The 21,157-nt window shown below is 47.9% G+C and overlaps 1 protein-coding gene across 1 annotated transcript; it reads right to left on the reverse strand.

The window, feature by feature from the left end:
• Positions 1 to 1,112: 1,112 nt before the first annotated feature.
• Positions 1,113 to 20,146, reverse strand: LOC115086286 (gastrula zinc finger protein XlCGF57.1-like). Its single transcript, XM_029592720.1, has 4 exons — positions 19,205 to 20,146; positions 2,809 to 3,089; positions 1,660 to 1,921; positions 1,113 to 1,147 (listed from the first exon to the last, which is right to left on the reverse strand). The coding sequence occupies exons 1-4, from the start codon at positions 20,142 to 20,144 to the stop codon at positions 1,113 to 1,115; spliced, it is 1,518 nt and encodes a 505-aa protein (XP_029448580.1). The 5' UTR covers positions 20,145 to 20,146.
• Positions 20,147 to 21,157: the final 1,011 nt, after the last annotated feature.

Raw genomic sequence — 21,157 nt, forward strand, 5'->3', positions numbered from 1 at the left:
CATTTTGAACCGGTAGCCTATGGTGGTCAGATAAGTCCTATTTTCAATTTTATTATGAAAATAGTTTGCTAAGACTGTTTCTTTTATTCTAGGCAAATATTCCTATGCTGATGTTATTTAGATGCCCCTGAAGAAGCTTGGCATGCGAAACACCGGCCGTGTAGGGCTGTGTGTATACTGTGCATTGAGAGTGTGCTTATCAACTTTTCCTCTTTACATTGACAATGGAGTGAAATGTTCTTTCAAGACTGTTAATTGAAAGTCGTCTTGACTGAATTTCGACCTTTTATGATAAACACAAATATTTAAAAAATTCAAAAAAATAGTTTCAATTAATAAAAATAGGTTCCACAGTGATGGCGAATGATTAGAGGTCCGGTTGGATTTTGGGTTGAAAACACAATGTCTGGCTTGATGACACTGTCACTATAGGCGAAAATTTAAATTCTAATTGGTTTCCCTCTTTGTTGCCGGTAATTGAAATCTCCCATTATTACCACACTACCACTTTGGTTAGCTTCCCTAATTTCTATTAGCATTTCACTGTCTCCCCATTTTGGCCTGGTGGAAGGTAGTATACTCCTATCACTATACTCTTCCCAAACACACAAGGTATTTCTACCCATAAAGATTCAATTGTGCATTTAGTCCCCACTCAGCTATCCCTTAAACCTTACTTATTTCCTATAGCAACCCTGCTAGTCTATATATAGTTGCCTTTCTGAACACATAATCTGTAATGTCATATATAGTGTCTCCTGTATGTACTAGTTAAAGACAATGTATACTATTGTATATAATACTTTTTTTAATTATTGTATATAATACTTTTTGGCGTGTATAAGGTTATACACAGTCCCTTTCTGAGTGTATAGTTTGCAAAGGAAAATTATGTTTCTTACCTGATAATTTTCGTTCCTGTAGTACCAAGGATCAGTCCAGACTGCTGGGTTGTGTCTCCCCTCCAGCAGATGGAGTCAGAGAGAAAACTGAAAGCACCTCCCAGATATACTGGTGTGCCACCTGCTGTCCTTCAGTATAATGGATAACAAAGCAGAAGAAGAAGAAGAACTCCTCCGCACCCTTAGCCAAAAAATAACCATATGAACTGTCTAGCTCAAGTAGTAAGTAAGGTAACCGTAATGGCCTGCACACAAGGCAAACATTAAGAGAACGCAAACGAAGCGAACAACAAATCTACGGTCCGAAGACATTATTTCTCCAAAAAAGACAGGAGGAAAATTTCACTTACCATGTTCAAATCAGAAGTGTTGCAGAAAAAGAATTCGAGCGGAGTCTCCTGCACCATATAGGGCGGGCGTCTGGACTGATCCTTGGTACTACAGGAACGAAAATTATCAGGTAAGAAACATAATTTTCCTTTCCCTGTACGTACCAGGATCAGTCCAGACTGCTGGGATGTACCCAAGCCGCCTCAAATGGGATGGGACCCCGAGAGTCCCGCTCGAATCACACTGCTGCCAAAAGAATCCGCTGACGGCCCCCGAACATCTACCCGATAATGTCGGGCAAACGTATGCAACGACTTCCAAGTGGCCGCTCTGCAAATCTCCTGGCTAGAGACTAGAGTACTCTCAGCCCAGGAAGACGCCTGTGAACGGAGAGAGTGAGCTTTAAGCCCGTCTGGAATGGACTTACCACACCCAATGTACGTGGCCACTATCGCGCTCTTCAGCCATCGGGCAATAGTTGCTTTAGAGGCCTGTAAACCCTTCTTGGCCCCCTGCCACAACACGAACAGATGATCCGACCGCCGAAAAGCATTGGTGACCTCCAAATAATGCAAGAGCACTCGCCGAACATCCAAACGCTTCAAGTCGGAACCATGAGAAGACCGCAACTCGTTCTCCGAGAACGACGGCAAGTCCACGGACTGATTGACGTGAAAAGCCGATACGACCTTAGGCAAGAACGAGGGAACCGTACGTAACGAGATCCCGGCATCAGAGATACGCAAAAACGGATCCCTGCACGAGAGTGCCTGCAGCTCCGATACCCGACGCGCTGACGCTATAGCTACTAAAAACACTGTCTTGAGGGTGAGATCCTTTAAGGTGGCTCGCTTCAACGGCTCAAAGGGCGCGACGGTGAGGCCCTTGAGAACCAAATTCAGGTTCCAGGAAGGACAAGGGGCTCTGAGAGGAGGACGCAAATTTCTAACCCCGCGCAAGAATCGGGAGACATCCGGGTGACACGCGAGAGAGGAGCCTTCAATCTTTCCCCTCAAACAACCCAGAGCCGCCACCTGGACCCTTAGCGAACTGTAAGCTAACCCCTTCTTCAGACCATCCTGAAGAAAAGTAAGGATGTCCGCGATTACCGCACGACGAGGCTGAACTTGGGCGGCCGCGCACCAGGAATCAAAAACTTTCCACACCCTGGCATAAGCAAGCGTGGTAGAGGGTCTCCGCGCGCGAAGCAAGGTAGAAATCACCGGTTCAGAATAACCTTTCCTTCTCAAGCGCCTCCGTTCAAAAGCCAAGCCGCCAGACAAAAGCGATCCGCTAGATCGAAAAATACTGGTCCTTGACGAAGAAGGTTCGGAAGGTGGCCCAACCGCAAAGGCCCGTCCCTGGCTAGATTGACGAGGTCGGCAAACCATGGTCTTCTTGGCCACTCGGGAGCCACCAGAATCACTGGCCCCTGATGGGATTCTAGACGCCTCAACACCTTGCCGACCAAGGGCCAGGGGGGAAACACATATAGGAGGATGTGATGAGGCCATGGAATCGCTAGGGCATCCACCCCCTCCGAACCGTGTTCTCGCCTCCGGCTGAAAAAACGCACCGCCTTGGCATTGAGCCGAGTTGCCATCAGATCTAGTCGCGGCACTCCCCATCGCCGGGTGATGAGACCCATCGCCTGGTCCGAGAGCTCCCATTCCCCGGGATCCAAGTGCTGGCGACTGAGATAATCCGCTTGCACGTTGTCTACGCCTGTGATGTGAGTGGCCGCGATGCGGGCGAGATGGCGCTCCGCCCAGGCCATTAACAAGGACGCCTCGACCGCCACCTGCTGACTTCTCGTGCCGCCCTGGCGGTTTATGTAAGCTACCGTGGTGGCGTTGTCTGTGAGGACCCGAACCGCCCGTCCCCGTACTAAGGGCAGAAGCTGACGCAAGGCGAGGCGGACCGCCCTGGTCTCCAGACGGTTGATGGACCACGAAGCTTGGCGAGGGGTCCACGATCCTTGTACCGCACGCGAGTGACAGACAGCTCCCCAACCGGTCAGACTGGCATCCGTCGTCACTATGACCCAATTGGGGGGCTCGAGGTCCACTCCTTGAAGCAGATTGTCCGGGACCAACCACCACGCTAAACTGGACCGCGCCGGCTCCAACAGAGGTAACTGTACTCCGTAATCCTCGGATTTCTGATCCCTAGCGCGAAAGAAGAGCCCTTTGCAAGGGCCGCATATGAGCAAAAGCCCACGGTACCATCTCCAGAGTAGACACCATATGTCCAATGACCTGCATATAATCCCAGGCTGTGGGCAAATGGAGACCCAGCAGCCTCTGCACCTGACACATCAGATGTTCCATCCTCTGCTGAGTCAGGAATACCTTGCCCACCAGGGTATCGAAACGTGCTCCCAAAAATTCCAACCGCTGACTTGGAATCAGCTGGCTTTTCGCAAAGTTGACCACCCAGCCTAGCGACTGCAGTTGCTGCACCACCAACTGGACCGCTCTGTTGCAGTCGCTCTCCGATTTCGCCCGTATGAGCCAATCGTCCAGGTAGGGATGTACCAATACCCCTTGACGTCGCAGGGCGGCTGCGACCACCACAAGAACCTTGGTGAACACTCTCGGGGCCGTAGCTAGGCCGAATGGGAGGGCGCAAAACTGGTAATGTTCTCCCAACACCATGAATCTCAGATATCTCTGATGCCGTTCCCGGATTCCGATGTGGAGATACGCCTCGGCTAGATCCAAAGAAGCCAAAAACTCTCCCTTGTGGACGGCCGCAATAACAGACCGTAGAGTTTCCATGCGAAACCGGGGAACGCGTAGCGCCTTGTTTACTCGCTTCAAATCCAGAATAGGACGGAACGTACCTTCCTTCTTCGGAACTAGGAAATAAATGGAATAGCGGCCCGTTCTTGTCTCGTCCGAGGGAACGGGTAGCACTGCTCCGAGGGCCCGTAAGTGGTTTACCGTCTGGGCGATAACCAGCTGCTTTTCTCGAGGCCCGCAAGGCGATATCATAAAAAAGTCCCGGAGGGGCCGAGCAAAGTCCAACTCGTAACCGTAGCGCACCACGTCGAGAACCCACTGATCCGACGTGATTTTGGCCCACTCCTCCCAAAACTGGGATAACCGACCTCCGATGCGGGGGAAGGAGGAGTGGGCCAGCGCGCCTTCATTGGGGAGGTTTCCCAGCGGACGGTTGCTGGGAAGCTCCCAATCGCTGCGGCCGTCTGCCACGAAAGGAAGAAGACCAAGGAGACCACGACTGCGACCTTGGGCCTTGCTGTTTCTGCGAAAAGGAACCCCCCCTTCCGGAGCGAAATCTGCGCTGCCCCCGGAACCGGGATCGCGCATTTCCGAAAGGACGAAATTGACGGGGCTTGTCCTCCGGCAACTTATACACCTTATTATCCCCCAGGTCCTTGATGAGTTGGTCCAACTCCTCACCAAACAATAACTTCCCCTTGAAGGGGAAGGCGGCCAGACGCGACTTAGACGAGGCATCCGCCGACCAACGGCGAAGCCAAAGCAATCGGCGAGCAGCGACCGCTGAGGACATAGTACGGGCAGAAGTTCGTAACAAATCATACAAGGCGTCCGCTGTGTAAGCGACCGCCGCCTCCACGCAGTTGGCCTGTTCCGCCTCGGCAGGTGGGAGCTCCTGCGTGGTAAGCAACTGCTGAACCCAGCGGAGAGTGGCTCTCAGCACCATGCTGCTGCAAGCTGCCGCACGGACCCCCAGGGCCGCCACTTCAAACATGCGCTTCAGGAGCACCTCTAACTTCCTATCCTGAAGATCCTTCAACGCTACGCCTCCCGTGACCGGAATGGTAGTGTGCTTCACCACAGCGGTGACCGCCGAATCGACGGCAGGAACCTTAAAAATTTCCAAAGACTGGGAGGGCAGAGGGTACAACCTATTCATTGCCCTGCTAACACGCAGGGATGCCTCTGGGACCTCCCATTCTTTAGAAACCAACTGTACAACCTTGGGATGTAAAGGAAAAGTTTGCGGGGGGGGCCCTCAAACCCGCCATAGCTACATCCCCCGTTGACGTATCTGTGTCCTGCTGCAGGGCGGGAATCTCTAATTCCTTTAACACATGCTGGATGAGGAAATTAAGCTCATCCTTGCCAAACAGGCGCAAAATTTCGGGGTCATCCCCCTCGAGAGCCTCCTGTGGTTCCGAGACCGCTGCCTCCGCAGCATCCGGAGATACCTGGTCGACATCAAGTCTTCCTGGATCACCTGCGCCCCCTAAAGAAATGTTGCCGGCTCCCCCTGAAGCTCCCGCTTTTCCAGTCGCCCCCGCTAAACCTGTACTGGGAGAAACCCTAGGAACCTTCGCGGGGGGGGGGGGTCGTCCGGCTCCCAGCCTGCCTCAGCTTCTAAAAATGCCTGATGCATTAAGAGCACGAATTTTGAGGAAAAAGGAACCCTCCGTTTAGTGGAGCCCGAAGGGGGAGGGGCTGGAGGACCCAACAGGTCAGTTCCGCTGCGCGGGCTTAAATCAGGCGGCGAGAGAGGAGAGAAACCCTCATCCTCCGAATCCAACTCAGCAGGCTGCCGCGCGTCTAAAATGGCCGCCGGCTCCCTCTCACAGGGAGGCGGGGCTGACGACCGCGCGGCAGCCAGTCTCCCTTGCCGTGCCGACGAAGACGCCACAGTACCGCTGCGGGCAGCGCTCGGCCCCCGGGAGGGTCCCTCGCCCCCGGGAATACAACGGGAGCAGAGACCCTCCCTGGAGAGTCGCGCCCCCGCCCTGCCACAGGCCGTGCAGGCCGAAGCTCGCGGCATCCGAAGACAGGACCGAAGACGCGCCAAAAGTAAGTGCTCAGCAAAAAAGCGCGCCAAACAGCAGCTAGAAAAAATCGCCGGGTGAACCAAAAATCCACCCCCTCCGGAGTCCCTGGTAAGCGCGGCAGGCTAGGGCATAAACTAGAGTACTGCCTGCCACCAGCAGGACTTATGTACTCGCGACAGGTACTTTTTACTTTTTTTTTTTTTTTTTTAATTTAAGACAGCCCTCTTCAGTCAGCACTGGCAAACAAGGTGGGGGAGGGTGACCGGCCCACCGGTGAACTCTCCCCCGAGACCAAGGGGACACTTAATCCGGGTAAATAAGGAGAGCAAAGCTCTCCACGCCTGCCTGAACCCTGAGCCAAAAAAGGCACTGCTGTTAACCTAACAACACTCAAGAAATAATCACCCTTTTTTTTTTTTTTTAAACTAGGAAAAACCCCAGTTGAGCTAGACAGCGTAGATAGTTTAGGCTGAAAAGAGCAAAAAACACCTGAAAGAAATTTAGTCAGGACAAACCGCAGGTTATGTCTCTCATCTGCTGGAGTCAGAGGAAATACTGAAGGACAGCAGGTGGCACACCAGTATATCTGGGAGGTGCTTTCAGTTTTCTCTCTGACTCCATCTGCTGGAGGGGAGACACAACCCAGCAGTCTGGACTGATCCTGGTACGTACAGGGAATGCTACTTATGTTCTTCTGTTGTTTTCCATCAGGTACTGTTCCTTTTCTCCTCTTCATGTTTTTCCCTCTCTTCTCTCGCCCCCTTCTCTCTTCCTATCTGCTCCCTCTCCCCCCACCCTGGTTTTTTGTAATTTCCTCCTTCAGTTATATTGTAAACCAGCATGATGTACCCACAAATGTCGATATATAAAAGCTAATAAATAAATAATCTCATGCAGGATCTTTATCCGGTTGGACTCTATGCCATCCCGTACATAAAGCACCACCCCACCACCAAGATGCTCCTCTCTGTCATTGTGATATAATTTGTACATTGGTACAGCAGTATCCCCTTGGTTATTTTCTGTCGGGATGCCCTAATTCTAATGCTTCATTCGTATCCTTTGAAGATACCTCCCTCCGAACCATGCGCTGCTGAGCGACTGTCGGCTTTCCCCTTTGTTCTAGTTTAAAAGCTGCTCTATCTCCTTTTTAAAGGTGATTGCCAGAAGCCTGGTTCGACCCTGTTTAAGGTGGAGCCCATCCTTTAGGAAAAGACTCCCCCTTCCCCAAAAGGTTCCCCAGTTCCTTATAAAACTGAATCCCTCTTCCTTGCACCATCATTTCATACACGCATTGAGACTCCGGAGCTCTGCCTGCCTCTGGTGATCTGCATGTGGAACAGGGAGCATTTCAGAGAATGCTAGCTTGGAGGTTCTGGATTTAAGCTTTCTACCTAAGAGCCTAAATTTGGCTTCCAGAACCTCCCTCCCACATTTTCCTATGTCGTTGGTGCCCACATGTACCATGACAGCTGGCTCCTCCCCAGCACTGTCTAAAATCCTATCTAGGTGACGCGTGAGGTCCGCCACCTTCGCACCAGGTAGGCATGTTACCAGGCGATCCTCACGCCCACCAGCCACCTGCATTCCTAATAAATGAATCAATTTGCCTCTGACTGCTACCCTCTCCTGCCCTCGCCCAGCACTGACAGCAGGAGCTGATGCTGCACACAAGGCTGCAGGATTCAGGATCAGCTGGGACCGCACTCTCAGGTATATTGGGACTGGGAGCTCAGATTCATACATTATACCTGGAAGGAGAGCATCAGCTTGATGAGGAAAGACTGGGAGCTCAGATTTATACTTTATATAATGAGTAGGAGAAACGCTCTATAATCTCACTGTATAAAGAAAAAACAGCAGCTATAGCAACAAAATATATGCCATCCTGCCATCAGACCACAAACGAAACCTGACTAGGGAAGATAGGCAACACAAGAACACAAACATTTCCATACTGGGTGAGGCTGAGGGTGCATCAAGCCCAGTATCCTGCTTCCATTAGTGGTCAATCCAGGTCACAAATACCTGGCAAGATCCCAACCAGTAAATAGTTCCCATGCTGCTATCACACATTGAGAAGCAGTGGCTATTCTCTAAATAAACTTGGTTAATAATTTCTGGACTTCTTCTCCAGGAGCTTGTCTAAACCTCGCTATGCTAATTTTCTTAACCACATTCTCTGGCAATGAATTCCACAGCTCAATTGTGCTTCGACATGGCTGGAAAATTTGGCATCAAAATGGCAGATGAAATTTAATGTGGATAAGTGCAAGGTGATGCATATAGGGAAAAATAAGGATGCATATAGGGAAAAATATATTGAAAAGTAAGGGTCCCAATACAGATCCTGTGCTCCACTGAGAATTAGATCTAAAATTGCTCCCTCCCTAGTCGGTTCCTGAGCCAATTGCTCCATAAAACTGTCTTTTATTCCATCTAGGAGTTTTCTCTCTAGCATGCCCTGTTTCACTTACCCAGTCAATATTGCCTGACTTTCTGACTACCTATTTAAAATAAAGCACACAAACACACTAAATAATATACCCCAATACTTTGGTTCTCCTCAATATTTTTAGGTTTAAAAAATGTCTGCAAGCAGTACTTACTGATTCTTTCCAGCCGCCATCAAGGTGATCCTCTCCTCTCAGTGCTCCCACTGGATTTAACAGACAATCCACCTTTATATGGACCTCTACAGTGTCTGGTAAGAAATGACTAGACACTAAAATTCATGTTCTGTGACACTTCCTGTTTATAGATGGGAGTGGGAAGGACAGGGGTTGGGAGCTCAGCTAGCACAGCTCTCTGCAGCCTTCCTGAGGCCCCCTCCTCACCTCCCCTGCTGTGACTGGAAGTGAGGGGAGAACTGGTGGGGCCATTGCTCAGTTTCCCCTCCTCACTGGCAGTAGCTCCCAGCTGCTCTAAATTCTTCATCTCTGGCAGCCCAGCAGTAAAAGTCCTCACTGTCAACTCCCCTGTGTGCTGGGAGGTGAGAGCAGAGAGCTGCTTAATCCACAGGGGAAACAGAGAGGCAGTGGGGGTGGGAATGAGAGGGAAGGGTGTTCCAGATTCAGACTGAGACTAGGATCACTCGCCTTATATTAGTGACTGACAGGGCTTGCACCAATAACTGACAAGGCTTACCTTAATACTCCTCTCTCTCTCACACACACACATTGAGTTAGAACACCTGAGTGCCAGGTAGGGATTTATTATTAGCTAATAGGAATAATTAGACAAAGGGGATTGGTACAAATAACACTAAAAGGCTAATTGCAATAATCAGAGAAGGTAATCAAGCAGAATATACATTGGATAATAGGAATAAAAGCAAGTTTGCACGTAAAGGGTGTTTCCGTAGATAGCAGATGATTTAGCCATGCTGTATGAGAGCATGTCGCGACCCTCATAGGTGTAGCTTCCCTCAGTGAGTCACAGAGTTTGAACTCTGTGCAGCTGCGCAGTGTCTTCCCACGCGAATCAGACATCTCCTCCACAGTCTCTTTGTATCCAAGATAGAATGAAGTAGCAAGTGCTTTTTTTTTTTTTTAAGTTGCCTAGGGAGGAGGGTGGAAACTCATGGCTAAATCATCTGCTATCTACGGTAACACTGTTTACGGTAAGTAAATTGGCTTTTCCCCATCGATAGCAGGCTGATTTAGCCATGCTGTATGGGTGTCCCAAGCCATGGATGGGGTCCTGCCATTGTTTGTGGTAGTCCAGGGCATCCGTCCCTATAATGATAGACAGTCTTACCAATGTTAGAGGTTTGACAAGTCTGCTGAACCAAGTGGGGCATCTGAGGTTGATTATTGTTGTAAGCAGTAGTGCAACGTTAATGTGTGTAAGGAGGACCACGTTGCAGCCTTGCAAATATCTAGTAATGGAACTTTCTTGGGGTGTGCCACCGATGCCACCATGGCTCTAATTTGATGCGCTTGAGGTTTAGCATTCAATTTTAGGGAACGTTTGTTGTAACAAAATTGGATGCATTGGGATAACCAGTTGGCAATTGTTCTTTAGGAAACTGGTTGTCCCGGAGCATTGGGATTGAAGGAAAGAGCTGGAATGGTCTACACTGCGAGTCTGTTCTCTGTTTATAGTAATCCAGAGCTCATTTGCAACCAAGTGAATGCAACTGCTGATCTCTATCGTGGAAGACTGGTAGGGGGATTGTTGATTCAAATGGAATGCAAATACCACCTTTGGTAAGATGATTGGATGAGGACGAAGGGTTACTTTGTCATGGAAGAATTCCCGGTATGGAGGGTAGTGAACTAGAGCCTGTAGTTCGCTGACTCTCCCTGCTGATGTAACCACCACCAAGAACACTGTTTTCCAGGACAGATATTTAATGTGTGAAGCATCCAAAGGTTTGAACAGAGATAGCAATAACTGCACTAGAACAATGTTTAAGTCCCAAGGAACTGGAGGTTTCAGTGTTGGAGGACGCAGGTATAGCAACCCACGCATGAATCTGGAAACTAGGAGATGGTGCGAAATCGGAAGCCCTTTGCAAGTGGTGGAATGCGGCAATCGCACTGATGTGGACCCGCACAGACGAAGTAGCGAGACCAGACTTGTAAAGGTGGTGCAGGTAGTGTAGAACCTCTTGCACCTTTGAGGACAAAGGATCAAGTTTTCTATGATTGCACCACTGGGAATAATGGTGCCATTTACTTTTGTAATTACGTCTGGTAGAAGGTTTTCTTGAAGCAATAAGCACATCCTCAATTTGAGTGGTAAGTGCAAAGTGACTTAATATCTGCCGTTCAATTTCCATGCCGTTATGTGGCATGAGTGATGTATTGGGTGGAGAAGATCGCCTCCTGCTTGTGTCAGTAGGTCTGGGTGGGTTCCCAGAGAAATCGGGGGGACTATGAATAGCCGAAGGAGATAGGCATACCATGGTTGTCTTGGCCACGCTGGAGCTATAAAAATCATGTCTGATACATCTTGCATACACTTTTGAATTGTCCTGGAAATTAGCGGAATTGGAGGGTAAGCGTAAAGCAGATCCTCTGTCCACGAAATGAGAAACGCATCCAGCGCTTAACGAAGTTTGCTAGGATAAATTGAATAAAAGCAGAGAACCTGTCGATTGTCCTCCGTCGCAAAAGGTCAAGTGTGGAGTAGCCCCATTCGTGAAAGAGGGTTGATGCCACCTCTCGATTGAGCATCCATTCATGTGGCTGGAAGATCCTGCTGAGGTGGTCCGCTGTGATGTTATCTAATCCCTGTAAGTAGGTTGCCTGGAGGGATGTGTTCATCGACTCCGCCCAATGAAGTATGCGGAGGTCTTCTCGGCAAAGAGTCCATGAACCGGACCCGCCTTCTTTGTTTATGTAGAGCATGGTGACTTGATTGTCCGTATAAATTATGAGTCTTCTCCCTTCTACTTGAGTGGAGAAGATTTGGAGTGCTTTCCATATCGCCCAAAGTTTGAGGAGATTTATGTGTAGTTTTGATTCCCTGGGGGACCATAACTCTTGAGTTTTTAAGGTGGTTAAGTGTGCTCCCCTGCCCTTTCGGGAGGCATCCTTGGTGAGTATCAATTGATAAGGAGGCATCCTGAATGGGGAACCCATGGAGAGATTGGAGTGGGAGAGCCACCATTGAATGTCCAATTTCATTGGTGCAGTAATGTGAACCTTTTTGGATAAAGGCTGCTTGTATTGGCACCACTGGCATTTTAGGCCCCATTGCAGTTGTCGCATATGTAGTCTCGGTGAGGGACTACATGGATGGCAGCCGCCATGTGGCCTAGCAGTTGGAGGATATGCCGTGCAGAGGAACATGTTTGACTGTGCATACGTTGTGCAAGATCCGACAAGGTGAGAGATCTGTCCCAAGGTAGATAAGCTCTGTTGCTTACGGTGTGTATCACTACTCCAATAAACTGTAGTAGTTGAGTGGGTTGGAGATGTGATTTCTCATTATTTATTTATTTAAGGGTTTTTTATATACCATGGCACGTTAGTTAACATCACCTCGGTTCACAGTGTAACATAACGCAGCAACAGGCTTTACAATGAATTACATATACAACAAAGTTTGAAGTAACAGGGAACATTTCGTTATATGGTAACAGGGACTGATAATGAACCCTATGTAATATGGTAACGTAATTGATGATGAACCCTAGATTGTGGAGGCATTGTAATGTGGTAGCTATATGGGTCTTGAGCGTAACTGGGTCTGAGGCTACCAGAAGCCAATCGTCCAAGTAGGGAAAGATTTGGATTGATTGTTGTCTGAGATGAGCCACCATCACCGCTAGGCACTTCGTGATTCTACTCTGGGTGCAGAGGAAAGGCAGAATGGTAGAACTTTGTACTGGTAATGAGTGTTCTGAACTCGGAAATACAGGAAACGCCAGGAGGATGGGTGCATGGGAATGTGCAAGTACGCATCCTTCAGATCGATGGAACACATCCAAGCGTTCTGTTGTCGGAGAGGAAGTATGTTCTTGAGAGAAGTCATTTTGAATTTCTCTTTTTGGATATGTTTGTTGAGGTCTTGGAGATCGAGAATGGGCCAAAAACCTGATTTTTTGGGAATGAGGAAGTATTGGGAGTAGAATCCTTGATCCATTTGATGAGTTGGAAGGAGTTGAATGGATCCATTTAGAAGGAGTTTTGAGACTTGTTTTTAAAGATGATATCTGATGTTCGAAGCCGTGAAGAGGTGGTATGTGAGGCAAAGGGGGACTGGTTAGAAAATTCAATTGGTAACCTTCCTTTATGATTTGTAGGACCCAACGATCTGAAGTGATGGTTTCCCAATGTTTGTGTAACAATTGTAGGTGTCCTCCAAATGGTAGTGGTGAGGATGGCGTCACAGCCTTCAAAAAGCCATAGGCTGCTTCTGTGGGGGCGCTGAAGTCTGTCTAGAAGGGCGTTGTTGTCGTGAACATTGATGCAGTAGCGAAGGTTGTGTAGAAGACCTTGATTGTGTGAATGGTTTTGATCTGAATGAAGGATAAGGACGGAATTGACCTCTTGGGTACGCTCTTCGTGCTGCAGTTGGGTGCTGCAATCAGGATAGTGGACCCTTGGGCCGGTCTATCCAGGGTGACAGGGTAGGCCGGGAGGCGGAGCCACAGGCTGGCGGTGTTCACCCGGGAACCAGGAGCCCCCCAGCAGGAGCCCGTAGGGTCCTGGAACCTTGGGACTTGGGAGAACGCTCAGAGTCAATAGCAGATAAAGCCTGGGCAGGGAGTGTAGTAAGAAAAGTCCAAAGAGAGAAAGATAGTCTGTAGGCCGTCAATGCAGGTCGAGGGCCAGCTGATGACAGGACAGCGAACGGCAGCGATACCTGTAGCAAGCCGGACCGTGAGGCAGGGTTTGTAGATTACTGGACCGGGAACCGGCTGAAGGCTGAGATAGAATCGATGGCAGGCTGTGAACCGGAGCAGGCTGTAGACTGGAACGGAGTCTGTAGCTGGCTGTGAACTGGAGCAGGCTGTAGCTTGGAACGGAGTCTGTAGCTGGCTGTGAACTGGAGCAGGCTGTAGACTGGAACGGAATCTGTAGCAGGCTGTGAAGTGAAGCAGGCTGTAGACTGGAATGGAGTCTGTAGCTGGCTGTGAAGTGAAGCAGGCTGTAGCGGAGTCGGGAACGGACCAAGGTCAGAGGCAGGTGGCAGGCTGAGGCGAAGTCAGGAACGGACCAAGGTCGGAGGCAGGCGGCAGGCTGAAGCGAAGTCAAAGGCAATCCAATGGTCAAGTCAGGAACGAGGAACAGACGAAGCGCAACTCAGAACTACTAGGCAGTAGTGAACCTCGTTGCAAGGCAAAGAGAAGGCGTCCGGACGCCGGTTATATCAGGCTTAGGGCATGGCTTAATTAGCACAGGCGGGGCCAGACTTCCGGGAGCTGTGTGCACATAGTGTGCGTCCTCACGCGCGCGCGAGGCAGCGGGGAGACGGGCAAGCAATGGCGGACGCCACGTGGAACCAGCAGAGGCGCAGGAGTCCCGGGCATGCGGAACGCGGCGTTTCCAGCAGCGGAGGTGAGCACTGTTCAGAGTAAAAGAAGGGGAAGCGGTGGAGACCGCAACACTTCGCCGATACGAGGGGTTATATTTTTTTGATATAGAATGGTAATCAGTGTGAAGTTAGAGAGAGTACCGCTAAGTTTTGTTCTTTTAACTTTGAAACAGTCTCTGCAAATTGGTCTCCGAAAAGATTTTGAGCTTTGCAGGGAATATCTGCCAACTTTTCATGGACATCGTCCCTTATGGCACTAGCACGCAGCCAAACTATGCGTCGAGCCGCAATTGCTGCCGACGAGGTCCTTGCAGATGTCTCAGTTTTCATAAATTGAATGTAGCAAATGACGTAAGCCTTCCTCTATATCTGTGAAAGGTTGCAGCAATGAATTGTCTTCTGTGAGGCAGAGTGGTCGTAACTTCTGTAGGGACTCAAATAGGTACTGAGTCATATAGAACTGATGAGTACTAATTTTGGATGATAGCATTGCAGCATAAGACGTCTGACCAAACTCGCCCAGATATTTGTTGTCTTTACCTGGCGGCATGTTGGCGTGCAATTTTGGACGCTTTGCCTTAGACATTGCGGATTCAACAAAAATTGAGTTGTGAGGAAGCTCAGCTGAGTTATATAGTCAGTGAGTTCCACATACAGAATTTTAAATCAGTTTTCCTAGATGTGGAAGGGGTGGACAAGGGAGCTTCCCACATCTTTTGCAGAACGCCTTCTAGAACTGCATGTGGTGGTAACACATTAGGTTCATGAGGCATGTCGAATATTTTCAGTATATCGTGTCTCTGTACGGGGGTCAGACACTTTTCCAGTCTCTACACTGAGGAGTGCCCCCACTTTCTCAATAAATTTAGAGGAGGAGAGATCCTCCAGTGGAGAGTAGGGTTCTGGTAAGATATCCGGTGGGTCTGACGGCATGCCCATGGAGGAAGAGGGGGACGAGACTGATGTAATTGGCGATTCTGGGCTATAAGGGTGGTCTGGGCCTGGAAATGCGGAAATATGTTTTCCTGGTGGAGGAGTAGGTGCTTTTCCTGGAGAAGATGGTGGTGGAGAATCCTGTGGGGGATCATTCGGTCCTTCCATGGATTTTATATCTTTGAAAAAGGTAGATAACGCCTGAGATATTTTAGACATGGCCTTTGATGCTAAGGTGCCTCATAGCATCATAGTTTCACGTCCTTTAGAAGGTGGGTGGGTAGGAAGAGTTGGTAAGAGAATGTTCTGAGCATGTACACTTACGACCTGTTTTAATGGAGGACTAGTAGGCAAAGGTTTTTGTTTTTTAAACAACGGTTCATGCAAGGTTGGAGAATGGCTTTTCCTTTTAGAGAATGAAAACAAGTCGGAACAAATGGAGACGTCACAGTTGGAGCTCGCCCTGGAAGGAGAAGGCGGGTCAGAGAAAAACTCTATATCCTCATCTGTGAGGGTTGCTCGGGAATGAGACGAGCAGCCAGAATGTACAAATGATGTAGCTGGCTTTTCCTTATGCACACGGTGTTTGTGCATCATCTTTGAATGTTGAGTGTGAGGTTCTGTTGAATGATGCATCTTCATTTTATGCTTTTGGGAAGTTGCATGCGTCATAGGGTCCGCATGCATCAATGGCGCCGTAGATGGCACAGCATGCTTCAAAGGCATCGTGGACGGTGCAGTGTGCTTCGAAGGCATTGTGGATGGTGCCAGCTGCTTCGTAGGCGACATAGACGGCTCAGTGTGCCGATGGCACTGTAGACGGCACATGCGTCGTATGTTTGAGCATCGATTGTGTGTTTCGATGTTAACGGTGTTGTAGGGTGCAAAGAGCTGGGGACAGGTCCCTGTGCCCCGGACGACGTAGAAGACCTGTTTGGAAACCGGGGGAGTGATTTTCGACCCCTGGTGAATTTTCTTGGGCACAGTAGGTAAAGAGAACCTGGGCCCAGTCGGTGGTAGAAGTTGAGGCTTCTCCCATGGTCCCAGGGAGGAGGCTCTTTTATGATGAGATGATGGAGTCTTCACCCAGCTGGGCGAAGACTGCGCAGACGGCATCCCGGCATAAAAGCCTGATGATCTCAACCTGTCAACTTGCTCAGCGTAATGTCGGCGTGCTCAGGGGGACATCCGCCCACAATCACGACAAGATCCCTGGTTGTGATCAAGCCCGAGCCAAATATAAAAGTAATTATGCCCATCTGTGAGGGACATAATTTTTCCGCATTGGCAGAATTTGAAACCGGAAGGTTTCGGTGCCATGTTTACGGAGAAAACATGCGAAAAAACGCAATTTGAAAAAAGTCATTGAGAGAAAAAAAAGCCTGCATGCATTCAGCTCGCGGAAAACAATAGACTGAGGAGGAGATGCCTGATTTGCATGGGTCACTGAGGGAAGCTCCGCCTACGAAGGTCGCGACGCAATCACATACAGCATGGCTAAATCAGCCTGCTATTGATAGGAAATAATAATATGGCCTGACATAGAACATAAAAACATAAGAAATTGCCATTCTGGGTCAGACGAAGGGTTCATCAAGCCCAGCATCTTGTTTCCAACAGAGGCCAAACCAGGCCACAAGAACCTGTCAATTACCCAAACACTAAGAAGATCCCATGCTACTGATGCAATTAATAGCAGTGGCTATTCCCTAAGTAAATTTGATTAATAGCCGTTAATGGACTTCTCCTCCACGAACATATCCAAACCTTTTTTGAACCCAGCTACACTAACTGCACTAACCACATCCTCTGGCAACAAATTCCAGAGCTTTATTGTGCGTTGAGTGAAAAAGAACTTTCTCCAATTAGTTTTAAATGTGCTACTTGCTACCTTCATGGAATGCCCCCTAGTCCTTCTATTATTCGAAAGTGTAAATAACCGATTCACATCTACTCGTTCAAGACCTCTCATGATCTTAAAGACCTCTATCATATCCCCCCTCAGCCGTCTCTTCTCCAAGCTGAACAGCCCTAATCTCTTCAGCCTTTCCTCATAGGGGAGCTGTTCCACCTCCTTTATAATTTTGGTTGCCCTTCTCTGTACCTTCTCCATCGCAACTATATCTTTTTTGAGATGCGGCGACCAGAATTGTACACAGCATTCAAGCATTCTCAGCTGACCCCTTCATCAGATGCTGACATAATTTCGACACATATGTATTATATTTATAAAGCAAAGTTTCATATTTAAAAGTACCCATTATTACAGGATTGTACTGAGATGGTGGTGGGTTTCATAATGAATGTAATTATCTCAGGGGAGGGTCTATGAAACTGAAGTTATTTTGGGAGAAAGAGGTACAAGGCTGAAGGTTCACTTAGGGTATTTAATACTCTTGTACCAGCGCTGCCCATAGCACAAGGTCCCTAACACCACACTGGCACCAGCCTGCAGGGGTCAGAAGGTGGAAGTAGCCTCATGCTGCTCTTGCATGGTCCTGCGAAGGCTGAAAGAAGGTAGAGATGTGCGTGCATTGGTCAGCATGGGCCAGAATGAGGAGACAGCATGTGACTGCCCTCCCATCAGCCAACAAGGAGTAAAGCTGCAGCAGCATCAGATTAATGGGGCAGGAGAGATGGAGGAGACTGCTGGGTGAAAGTGGCCCTGGCTGAGTCTGATCTTAGTCTCTCCAAGTCGCTGCTAATGCCCTCTTAGCACTTGCATTGTGTGAAAGGGAATTTCCTGCTGGAGTCCATGGGGAGTTCTATGCACAGGGAGTGTCTCGATGCATCAGACATGTGGCACTCAGTATAATTCAAACAATTTCCGTATCGTTCTGGCACATTTTCTTGGTCTTTGATTGCATCATTTGTTAAATGTCATCACGTGTCACCTGTGTGCATTTTCTGGCGCGGTGAGATGCGAGCGTTCCTAATAAAGCATCTTCTGCATTTATTGCATGAGAATGGTCTCTCTCGGGGCAGGGTCTCCATATGAGTTTGTTTTGTGCAGACCTTGATCAGATTGAACCTCATTTGTATGCCATGGTTTATTGGGGATGATCTCATGTCTCCCCTGTGTGGATTTTCATGTGTCTTCTGTGAGAATGTTTTATTACACTCATTATATGAAAAAGGTCTCATCTGTTTAAACTTTCCTGTGCAAGATTAATGTAAACTTAGCAAGGAAGGTTTTCCTCCACTCAGGACTCCAGTGTGGACTTTCTGGTGTAGTGAGAGATCGGATTCCCCACACTCAGTACAAGACAATGGTCTCTCTCCTGTGTGGATTTTCTGGTGCGAGATTAGTATATAGTTATTTATGAAGCTTTTCTCACATTTGGCACAAGACAATGGTCATAGATGGGCGATGCTTTGAAAATCTACCCCTAAGTGTCTGTTTAGCATGGAAGCTTTACCCACAATCAGGCCATGTAAATGGTTTGTAGTGGGGCAAATGGATTTTTTGGTGTTTTGAGAGATTTTGCTTCCTAATAAATGAACTTCCATTTTAATGCATGAGAATAGTCTCTCCTATGTGTGAGTTTTCATGTGTGTTGTGAGAGCCCCCTTCTGTGTGAAGCTTTTACTACATGCAACTCCAACATTACTCTCTGCATCAACGGTACTCATGCAACTCCAACATTACTCTGCATCTATGGCAGGGGGCGGCAGGAAATTCAAATCAAGCAGTTACCAACAAGGGCCCTGAACTTGGTGGTCGGTGAAACAGATAAGAATGGGAAAATAAGTGTGAGAGCTTGCTGAGAAGACTGGATGGGCCATTTGGTCTTTTTCTGCCATCATTTCTGTTTCTATCTTTTCTCTGAGAATGGTCGCTCCCCTGTGTGGATTCTCATGTGTTTTGTGAGGGTACCCTTCTCAGTGAATCTTTTATTACATTCAGTACATGAGAATGGTCGCTCCCCTGTGTGGATTCTCAGGTGTTTTGTGAGGGCACCCTTCACAGTGAATCTTTTATTGCATTCACTACATGAGAATAGTTGCTCCCCTATGTGAATTATCATGTGTCTTGTGAGGGCACTCTTCTCAGTGAATCTTTTATTACATTCAGTACATGAGAATAGTCCCTCACCTGTGTGGATTCTCATGTGACTTGTGAGTGCACCCTTCTCAGTGAATCTTTTATTACATTCAGTACATGAGAATGGTCGCTCCCCTGTGTGGATTCTTATGTGTCTTGTGAGGGCACTCTTCTCAGTGAATCTTTTATTACATTCAGTACATGAGAATAGTCCCTCACCTGTGTGGATTCTCATGTGTGTGGTGAGGGTACCTTTCTCAGGGAAGCTTTTATTACATTTATTACATGAGAATAGTCGCTCACCTGTGTGGATTCTTATGTGTCTTGTGAGAGCACCCTTCACAGGGAAGCTTTTATTACATTCAGTACATGAGAATGGTCGCTTCCCTGCGTGGATTCTCAGGTGTTTTGTGAGGGCACCCTTCACAGTGAATCTTTTATTACATTCAGTACATGAGAATGGTCGTTCCCCTGTGTGGATTCTCATGTGTCTTGTGAGGGCACCCTTCTCAGTGAATCTTTTATTACATTCACTACATGAGAATAGTCCCTCACCTGTGTGGATTCTCATGTGTGTGGTGAGGGTACTCTTCACAGGGAAGGTTTTATTACATTCGGTACATGGGAATGGTCGCGCCCCTGTGTGAATTCTCATGTGTTTGGTGAGGGCACCCTTCTCAGTGAATCTTTTATTACATTCACTACATGAGAATAGTCCCTCACCAGTGTGGATTCTCATGTGTCTTGTGAGTGCACCCTTCTCAGTGAATCTTTTATTACATTCACTACATGAGAATAGTCCCTCACCTGTGTGGATTCTCATGTGTGTGGTGAGGGTACTCTTCACAGGGAAGGTTTTATTACATTCGATACATGAGAATGGTCGCTCCCCTGTATGAATTCTCATGTGTGTGGTGAGAGCACCCTTCTCAGTGAATCTTTTATTACATTCACTACATGAGAATAGTCCCTCACCTGTGTGGATTCTCATGTGACTTGTGAGAGTACTCTTCACAGGGAAGGTTTTATTACATTCGGTACATGAGAATGGTCGCTCCCCTGTGTGAATTCTCATGTGTGTGGTGAGGGTACCTTTCTCAGTGAATCTTTTATTACATTCACTACATGAGAATAGTCCCTCACCTGTGTGGATTCTCATGTGTCTTGTGAGGGCACCCTTCTGTGTGAAGCTTTTATTACATTCACTACATGAGAGTAGTCGCTCACCTGTGTGGATTCTCATGTGTCTTGTGAGAGCACCCTTCACAGGGAAGCTTTTATTACATTCAGTACATGAGAATGGTCGCTCCCCTGTGTGGATTGTCAGGTGTTTTGTGAGGGCACCCTTCACAGTGAATCTTTTATTACATTCACTACATGAGAATAGTTGCTCCCCTATGTGAATTATCATGTGTGTGGTGAGGGCACCCTTCTCAGTGAATCTTTTATTACATTCACTACATGAGAATAGTCCCTCACCTGTGTGGATTCTCATGTGACTTGTGAGAGTACTCTTCACAGTGAATCTTTTATTACATTCACTACATGAGAATGGCCTCTCCCCTGTGTGGATTTTCTGGTGTTGGGAGAGGTGCGATTTGCTAATGAAATGTTTTCCACATTCAGTACAGGAGAATGGTCTCTCTCCTGTGTGGAGTCTCTGGTGCAACATTAGCTTATCCTTACGACGGAAGCTTTTCCCACACTCTGTGCAGGTAAATGGGTTGTTTCCAGGGTAGTTTTGCTGGTGTTGTGTGATGTTTCTTTTCCTAACAAAACATTTCTCACCTTTAGTGCAAGAGAAGGGTCTCTCTCCAGTGTGGATTTTGTGATGTAATTTTATCTTATACTTACTAATTAAACTTTTCCTCCAATCACTGCAGGGGAAGGGTTTCTCTGTTTTATGTATGTTTAAGTGCACTTTTAGATTTTTCTTCTGACTGAAGCTTTTCCCACATTTAGTGCATAGAAATAGTGTTTGGAGTGTGTGGGATTTCTGGTGCAATATTAAATGCGATTCCTTACCAAAGCTTTTACTACAAGAGTCACACAGAAAGGATTTCTTCCTTTTCCCCTCCCTCTGGTGAAGGACAGAAGTCTTTTGATTATTGTTATTGCTCTGAAAGGGTCTTTCTGTGCTCACATGTCTCTGGTGCTCAGGGATGACTTTGA

This window comes from Rhinatrema bivittatum, chromosome 2 (assembly GCF_901001135.1).
Source record: "Rhinatrema bivittatum chromosome 2, aRhiBiv1.1, whole genome shotgun sequence".
NCBI classification, from domain to species: Eukaryota; Metazoa; Chordata; class Amphibia; order Gymnophiona; family Rhinatrematidae; genus Rhinatrema; species Rhinatrema bivittatum.

Coding starts and splice junctions, on each gene's coding strand:
- LOC115086286 (XM_029592720.1), bottom strand. CDS start 20,144: ATGAGAATCCACACAGGTGAGGGACTATTCTCATGTAGTGAATGTAAT. Junction 3,090..19,204: donor ACACATGAGAATCCACACAG/GTGAGGGACTAT, acceptor GGGTCCTCACAG/ACAACGCCACCACGGTAGCT. Junction 1,148..1,659: donor GGCCACGTACATTGGGTGTG/GTAAGTCCATTC, acceptor CCTTGTGTGCAG/GCCATTACGGTTACCTTACT.